A 9,430-nucleotide genomic window follows, 5' to 3' on the forward strand; every position below is an offset into this window, starting at 1 on the left:
AACAAGCCAGTCGTTGTTTTACATTACATTTGTGCTTCTTTATTTTTCTGGTCCCTCACATAATATTTATTGAATAAACACTGTTATCTGCAGTAAAGTTGTAAACGCAGAGTGCTGTCGTAAAGGTTCACGCTCTGTGTTTCGAATGTGCTCAAGGTTCTCTAAAAGTGCTTTTATATCATGTATTGCTAAAGCAAATGGCATTAAATCATCAGAGGAAATATAGACACCGACAGAAAAACAGGGTCTGTACAGGGGATTTCATTAGTGCTGATCATACACATAGATTTCACATACAGAATACATGTTTCTCGGTTAGATGATGAAATGCATATATTAAGGTTTTCCAGTGCCATCAACACTTGAAAAACAGTAAAACAAAACAGCGACACAGGCCCCTTTCCCCCAAGCCCCGCCCCGTCACAAAAAAAATAATGACCTTTATAAATAATCACATTTAGGACTTATTCACTGTGCTTTAATAAGATATAGCTCTGTTCTGGATGAAAAGATCATAATCACATTTAATATGAAGGTAGTTTTATATCGTCAGACATGCATTATGCACTTAACTCCAGGTTAATCACTGGCAAGCCGGTTAACTAAGAATGTCCTGCGTCCCAAATTATTTTCTAATTCATAATAGGTTTTTGTGCCGCTATAGTATGTAATTTGGAAGAGCAGATAGTGCCGCCGCTGCGTTCGAGCCTTTTCCATCTTTGGATGAGCAGTTCAAGACATCTGCATTTCGACACTGTCCCATTAAAGAGTAAAAATGGGCTCATTGATGATTTGGTCTGTCTTGAATTGAATCAAAAGTTAATAATATGCAGTGTGTGTGTGATACTCGTGGGACATCCATCCTCCCTGCTTCATGTGTCAGCTCGTATAGTCTTGTACAGAGAGTCACTACAGGAGCCAAAACATACGTAAAGGAGACGGTCGAGGGGATGCGCACTAAAGGATACCTGATTAAGACTGAGAGGAGTGAAGAGTTAAGGTGAGGGACTTATGTACAAATATTCGATGAGTCTGTCACACGTCGGGTGACGCGGGTTCGGCCTCCTACATCACGCTGCACTTGGCCTTCAGCTTGTCGGCGCGTCTCTGCTTGCTGGAGCGCATGTTCAGGCTCATGTCGCGCTTCTTGTCCAGGTTCAGAAGCTCCTGAAAAAGCTCCTTGACGTTGGTGTTGGTCTTGGCTGACGTTTCCATGAACGCGCACTTCCAGATGTTCGCCTGAGCTTCGCCCTCCTTGGTGTCCACCTCTCGCTGACTCTCGTCGCTCTTGTTGCCCACCAGCATGATGGGGATGTTCTCCACGTTGCCCTTGATGGCCAGCACCTGCTGGTAGATAGGCTTGAGCTCCTCCAACGACTGCCTGCTGGTGATGGAGTAGACCAGGATGAAGGCGTGACCCTTGGAAATGGACAGACGCTGCATAGCGGGGAACTGGTGGCTGCCGGTGGTGTCGGTGATCTCCAGAGTGCATACGCTCTTGTCGCAGCTGATCACCTGCCGGTAGGTGTCCTCCACCGTCGGGATGTAGGTGTCCCTGAAAGTGCCCTTTACGAAGCGCAGAACCAGGGAGCTTTTGCCCACGCCCCCTGCTCCAAACACCACCACCCGGTAATCGTTGCTCTGCTCTGGCATTCTGCTTGGGTTTGTCGGGGTATCTGGCGATTAACACTCAATTTTCCCTGAGATCTGAAAAACAGAAAGGCACAGAATGGTTCACATCTGATACACGTGCATACATTTCCAGCATGAATAATTTCATGGTGTCCAGTATGAATCTCCCATCTAAGGTGGAATAACAGAGATATAAAAGATTGTCTTAGGACAACTTTGATTAACTTTTTTGATCCACTTCAAATGTTGATAAGCGTACATTTTTAGAAATCATAGACGTATTCGACTTCATGAAGCAGTGCGCAGACTAATAAGCATATTACATCAATGCGATCCAAAACTAGTACTATTGAGTCGCTCTTGCGAGATGCCATTGATCGATTAAGCTCCGCATCGCCACATGCGGAAGTAGTATTGTAGCGTATAGCACGCCACTCTATTGTTGTTTCCTTCAAGCCAATCTGTTGACTTATAACGATTTAAAAAATCTATTAACATGATTTGTGAGTCCCATTAGATTGATTTCCAGTCAGCAGTGAAGGGAAGGACTACACTTTCCAGTAGTGATGCACCAAAATGTAAATTTTGGCCTGAAATTCAATTCATTCTGGATGCACTTGCCTGATAATGACTTAAAGGAGACATATCATGAAAATCTGACTTTTTCCATGTTTAAGTGCTATATTGTGCTCCTATCAACTTAGAATAGAAAGCATGAAAAGAACAACCTAATAAGTTTGTTTTAGACCATTCCCTGCAAGCATGTGAAAAATTTGCTAATTCAGATTTCGCTCCTGTTGTGACGTAGAAAGCGAATCTTTTTACAATAATACCTCCCCTTAATATACACTATTCAACCACGGCACCACTATTTAGTGTAGAGAGAGAGAGAGAGAGAGAGAGAGAGAGAGAGAGAGAGAGAGAGAGAGAGAGAGAGAGAGAGAATAATTGACAGCAAAATTGAGTTTCAATTTTAAAAACCCACCATTATGGTGATCAGTGTTTGCATTACATCAGCTCATTTGTATTTTAAAGGAGTAGTCCACTTTAAAGGGCGTCGCACACAGGATGCGCAGCTCAGCGACGCGCAGCTCAGCGACGAGCAGCACTGCGCCATTCTAAAAAACTTGAACACAAGGTGGCGCCTGTCCGCGCCGCCCAGCTACGACTCAGGAAGTTGCTCAAATCTCTGTCGCGCCATAGAGCGCCACTCACATAGTTTAACATTAAATAACATCATATTTGTCCCAAATCATTAACGATTAACATTGGCTGCTAACGTATATTTTGCAATTTGAAGTAGATGCTATCTGACGAAGCTCGCGCTATTTAATGTGCACTTCCAGTTTACGATACCTACAAGTTGTCCTAGACGCAACTAGACGCGACGCTGAGCTGCGCGGACGGTATGCGACCTCCTTAAAGATGGGGCCCATTGACTTACCATAGTATTTTTTTCCTACTATAAAAAGTCAAAAGACCCCATCTTTAAAGTGGACAACTCCTTTAAAGGACCCCAAAACTACAAATTTTGCTCACACCTTCAAAGTGGCAAATTTAACATGCTTCGTAAATTATCTGTGGGGTATTTTGAGCTAAAACTTCACTTGTGCACTCTGGGGACACCAAAGATTTATTTACATCTTAAAAAAGTCTTATGAAATAGCACCTTTAAAAAAACAATTTTAGTATAATTTACTTTTTAGATTAATTAATTTAATGAATCTAAGTTTTTAATTAAACCAATAATTAAAAAACAATAATAATAATTACAAACCAATAAAATTATCAAACATGTTTGAATGTAACACACTAAAATTGGATGAAAATAAAACCAAAAATACTTTTTTTTTTCATTTAGTTCTATGCAACGGAATCAAATTAAAACTATTATATGCAAATATTAAAAGTAAAGTAATGCAGAAACACATTAGTGTTAAACGTACATTTAATTAAGGTTACACAATCATTTTAATCAATGAAAACAACAGGTAAGACACAGCATGACAGCAAGCCTTATGTCAACGGGATTAAAATGAGCTTCAGTGACATCATCACCTTCCACATAACAGTCCAACATGAGTTACTGAAAACTTTCGACATCAGTTATTGACAGTCCCGATCAACATTAACAGCTATATTTGATAGCCTGTTGCCTTTTAGAACTTGCACATGATCACATTAAAGTGCAATCACAGGCAGTGGAGCATCATCATGTGTATCATTTTAAGTATTTGCACACACACATGCTGTGTAGCGCAGTTATAAGGGCAAATTTTCGCTTTATATTTTCAGTTGTTTTTTTCTTTCGGACAAAAAAACAATAATGGCATTTTCGGACAAAGATTTTCGATGGATGAAATTTCGGTGCATCTCTACTTCCCATAATACCACGCTCCTTCATATCGTCATCAAGCTGCGATTTTGCTTTTGTATGGCGACCTCTAGTGGCAAATATTACAAACTGTGCCTATAAATACTATTATATTGTATTAATACTTTAATGTTTTTTTTTTTGTGAAATAAAACCAGGACGTGTTCATAACAGGGGTCTCCAACCTTTTTGTGAACAAGGGCTAAAAAAAATAAAAAATAAAATCTCCCCTCCAGATAAAATCTGGATGGCTACTTTTTGATATAGTCTACTCAAAACCTTTTTGTTTTACTTGTCGATTTGATTTGATTTTACTTGTTTATATGTTTTATCACTGTTTAAATGTTAACATAACATAAAAGAAGCTAAGCTAATATAAAAATATGTAATAAATAAATATTAAAATTGAGGCTATTAATAGAATGAGCATTGGCGGGCAACTCACAGACTCACAGTGCTCGAGGGCACCATGTTGGAGACCACTGCTATATAAAGTATATACCACATTACACCATTGGCAACAAGGTTGTCTTACATTGTTCTTTGTGGCACACAGAATTGATCTCCAAGAGTATAGTCAGCATATTCCAGCATATGTGTGTGTTTGTACACTGTAAATATGAAAGCGTGAGCCTGTGTGCCTTGTATAGGATGGTCTTTACTGCCATCAGCATCAAGGTCATCTATTAATGACTCATTTATCTTGCTGCGAAGCAGCCGATGGACTCGGCCTCCTGTGGGAAGCAAGATCGCACCGGATATTTCCGGCACGGATTTCTTGCAGCATTCAGACACGGTGGTCACTTCCTGACTCGCTCAGCAGAGGTTTATGACTAATTTTCAGATGATGGATCATGTTACACAGACCGATGTGATTAACACCTGTCAGTGTTTAAGAGCTTAAAAATCCTCTGCGGGGCGCACATCTACTACAACCCCAAAGGAAAATTAGGCGGTGCTTGTGAATCACCAGTAATGACAGACTTCCTACAGACTGTCCTTTCAAATACAGTACATATTCCACCATTTTACTTTTATGGTAAAACCCTGATCATATGCAAAGATCAGACATTTCATAAAAAGGTTTAGCGAATCCCATCCACTGGATTTAATGGATAGGAGCGTCAGGGAATATGTGACAAGCTGCCTGACAGCTTTAGGATGGATTTATGAATGATAAATGCCAGATGATAATAAATAGTTGGACAAGGTGCTGCGTTCTGGTTGTACATTTTGTCCTCTCTGCAGACACAAAACAACATTGCATGTAGTACACCACCAATTTTTCATTGTAAATAAACCACTAGACACAGGAATGTAAAGTTCATTGCTTTATGAATAATTGAATAATGAATCATTAATAATGAATAATAATAATTCTGCCTCTACATAACATGAGTCACATTCAATGGCACTGAAAAGATTGCATTTATCAACACTTTATTGCATAATATCAGTGCATGTCCTTTTAAACACAAGTTTAAATGATTTTCTACAACCTCGAAATGCTAATGAAAACTCAATATCAAGTGTAGATAAATGCAGTAAACACAGCCTATAGGTTTTCTTATTTGGGAGATGTTTTACTCCGATTAATAAATTTAGTTTTTTAACATTTGTGCATTACCATCTCACTACTCATGAACTACACCAATTTTACCATGCTTACCACGCTTAAATGCCACTTTTACAGTAGTAAAATCACTGTATCAATTACTGTGCCTCTCTTGGTGTTTTGCATTTGATCAAGTATTACTTAGCTACATAACGTTCATCTTTTTCACACGGCATCAAAGTGGTCTCTGCTGGTTTGTAACAGCTTGCGTGATGTCAGTAGATACATCAGGCCTTTGAACACCTAAGCATGTATCAAAGACTCTCCATGTGTCTCCCTGTGTGACTCCGGGGTTTCTGTTGTGCGTCTTTTTTGGAAGTCTGGGAGTTACTGTGGTAACAGACCTCGGGGGCATGTACTGTAAAGCGGCCGGGCTATAAAACAGACATCTAATGTTGGATGGGTGGGATTATAGACATATCATTTTTTCTGTCAGTTCAGTTACCTTAGTAACCAGCTGACAAACAGTGGGTTTAATGTACGTCATCGCAGCCTTTTCATTCACTGATGTGAAAAACTATTTATAGTGATGAAAGATTACTACAGGATATATGTAATCTCTACATCAGCCGTTTGGTTCAGAAATTGCAAGAACTACAGAAGAACACACACTAATGTAACTTAGATTTTATTTTATTTAGATTAAAAAACATAATTATATATAAATTTATTTATTTCAAATGTAAGCCCTTTGGTGGCCTGTAAGGTTTGCAAACATGTAAACGTCCTAACATCTCATGTGTCTATGGATTGTGGAGTCACTGAAGCTCTGATGGAATTCACATCTGATCTATGAATCAATGGCATTTGCTATTAATACTGCTTTTAATGTAATGTTAATATTAGCTGTATTTGGCCAACATTATAAACTGTTATTTTCTCTCAGTCTGTTGGCTATAGAGCACAGCATAGGCCATGCAATCTGAATGCATATAAGCCATGCATTATATAAAATGCTTTTTCTCTTCATTAATACTGAATTTGCAGTCACATATGTCGACATCATGTGACAACAGATGCATCATCCTGGGTTAAATCCTTACGTGATCGCATTTTTATGAAAGGTTTTTGCTGCGTCCATACTCGTTGGTTTGGCATCCAAACCGCGTCGTTCAGACACACAGGAGACGAATAACAAAATGCAAATGATTCCTAAACTCATTGCGTTTCTCGGCATGCCGCTGCCTTTCCATCATACGCCGCGCCGAAAAGATGCTACTGCGCTCCGTCACGCGAATTTGCGCAAGGACGCGCGACAAAAACATTCGAGCGCATCGATACACATTTTTCTATACGTTTTATAAAATCAACACATTTAGCTTATAACAAATATTTTTTCTTACCTGGCGACTGTGTTTGCAACGTCCCAATCCTTGGTTTTTATATATTTATAGGAAGCATTAGGAGGTCAGATACACGACAAATGTCTCACGTTCCAGTCCCGTTTCATTTTCTCGTATTATTTGCATGGCGTATATCGAGCGATGTCGATGAAATGCTGTTTATTGCTCTTCGGGCGGGCGGGCGGGCGCGCGCGCTCCAGCTATCCTACCACGTCCTCTGTGACGCACACAAGCGCAAGATGTGCCGCTCACCCCCGCGTCCTGTGTCCCGTTACACGACACAAACCCCACCTGCTCAACACCGTTTAAACACACTCCATCAACACCATTTTTCCGATACTGATAGGAGCATGACGTTAAAAGAAAACATTATTGTGTGCCTAAGGTTCTACATAGCCTACAAATACTGGACTGATACACGGTTAGCCAATATAAGACAAACATAGTTTCATTTGATTGCTATCTACATATAAAATATGAGATATATACAGACAGGCTATGTATGTAGTTTAGGCTATATGAGGTTTCACCTGTGAAAGTGTTGGCCTATCAAAAGCAGCTTTATCTGGTTTTCAGATCAGATTACATTTCTATCTTTTCCAACAATCGCGTAAAACCGACATTTATTCAGAGTAAAAGACTGTTAGGATGAAATATGAAATAGTAGACTATTAAAATAAACAATGATGTGAAAAAATAAGCTGTCAGATTTATTTAGATCCTGCAACAACAGATTTATACAGACACACCTTAACTGTAAGGTGTGTACATCTTTGCGTCATCATGACCGCTTTTGTTCTTTGGTAAACTAGTCTTTGTCTCCCTCCAATGGTTTTCACACAAATCGACAAAATACTCAGTTTATACATAAAACCATTAAAACACTGTGAAGACCCCGGTCACATAAGATGGCAGAGAAAAGCACATCTCGGTAACGCAAATTTTTTTTGGAGCAATGTTTGTTACATTTCATTTGTTATATAATTAACAACATTTCAATTAAAATATTTTAATCAGTTCTATCTTCCAAACCAAAATCCCAATATATGTACAATAGGCTATTGTTATAGGCAATATTATATATTTATACATTTTTGTAATACCGTCCTTGCTTCAGGGTAAAATACTGATAGTTTGTAGGTTAATTTAACTAAAAGGCAGGGCTTGTCTTAAAACCATGGATTGAAACAATGGTGGGTTTAACTAGTTTATTAAATTACTACTAAGTTATTATTCATTTAAAAAAAAACCAACGTTTTACAGATGTAAACGCAGATATCAAATTCAAATCATGTCAAATATTTATTGTGTGTATATATATATATATATATATATATATATATATATATATATATATATATATATATATATATATATATATATATATATATATATATATTTAGGGCTGGGAAAAGATTAATCGCGATTAATCGCATACAAAATAAAAGTGATTTTTGGCATAATATATGAGTGTGTGCTGTGTGTAATTATTAAATACACACACATTTATGTATGTATTTAAGAAACATTTACAGGTGTATATATATTTATTTATATTTTTATATTTTATATATACATTTAAAAAAATGATATATAAATAAAAAAATCCGGCATGAATATATGTATGTGTGTGTGGTTAAATATACACAATAATTACACACAGTTCAAACACATAGGCTATATTATGCAAAAAAAATAACTTTTATTTTGTATGCGATTAATCGCGATTAATCTTTTCCCAGCCCTTATATATATATATATATATATATATATATATATATATATATATATATATATATATATATATATATATATATATATATATATATATATATATATATATTATATATTATATATTATAGTAATTCATTTAATTTACAAAATTTTTAAGGTAAGTGGTAGCAATCAATTTATTTAAGCTACATTTAAAATAAAATTGAAATACAAAACAAAACAAAAAACTTTTGTTTAAATGTAGCTATAAATGTATATATATATACAATATTTACACACACACACAATAAATATTTGATATTTGATATGATTTGAATTTGATATCCGCGTTTACATCTGCAAATGGCAAGATGTCTCTAAATGTATGTAACTCTTATAAGATTACCTTTATCAGATATTTTTACACAGCAGATGTTTTCCAGATCCCAAACCTAGCAGACATCATACACACGTATCTGGGCTATCTGGGATATGTCAGCTTGCTCAGGTCTGAATATTTAGAAAGTATTCTTGCCCTGATATACATTAATTTAATGCCATTGCGGCATCATATTACGCAATAGAGCTTTTGAAAAGCGCATTACAGATTATTCCCAATAAACCTGCGTATTTTTATAAAACAACTGGAAACACTATTTATGCATGTGTGTGGGAGAGCGAGAGAGAGAGAGAAAACGTTGCGTTGCGTGACATCAGAGCGCGCGTGCAGCATCACTGAACGCAGGGCATCAT

The 9,430-nt window shown here is 37.2% G+C and overlaps 1 protein-coding gene across 1 annotated transcript; it reads right to left on the bottom strand.

Annotated features, from left to right (window-relative positions):
• diras1a (DIRAS family, GTP-binding RAS-like 1a) lies at nt 1-7,187 on the bottom strand. Its single transcript, XM_065241879.2, has 2 exons — nt 6,965-7,187; nt 1-1,707 (listed from the first exon to the last, which is right to left on the bottom strand). The coding sequence occupies exon 2, from the start codon at nt 1,651-1,653 to the stop codon at nt 1,066-1,068; it is 588 nt and encodes a 195-aa protein (XP_065097951.1). The 5' UTR covers nt 1,654-1,707; nt 6,965-7,187; the 3' UTR covers nt 1-1,065.
• Nucleotides 7,188-9,430: the final 2,243 nt, after the last annotated feature.

The sequence above is a fragment of the Paramisgurnus dabryanus genome, chromosome 14 (assembly GCF_030506205.2).
Source record: "Paramisgurnus dabryanus chromosome 14, PD_genome_1.1, whole genome shotgun sequence".
In the NCBI taxonomy this organism is placed as follows: domain Eukaryota; kingdom Metazoa; phylum Chordata; class Actinopteri; order Cypriniformes; family Cobitidae; genus Paramisgurnus; species Paramisgurnus dabryanus.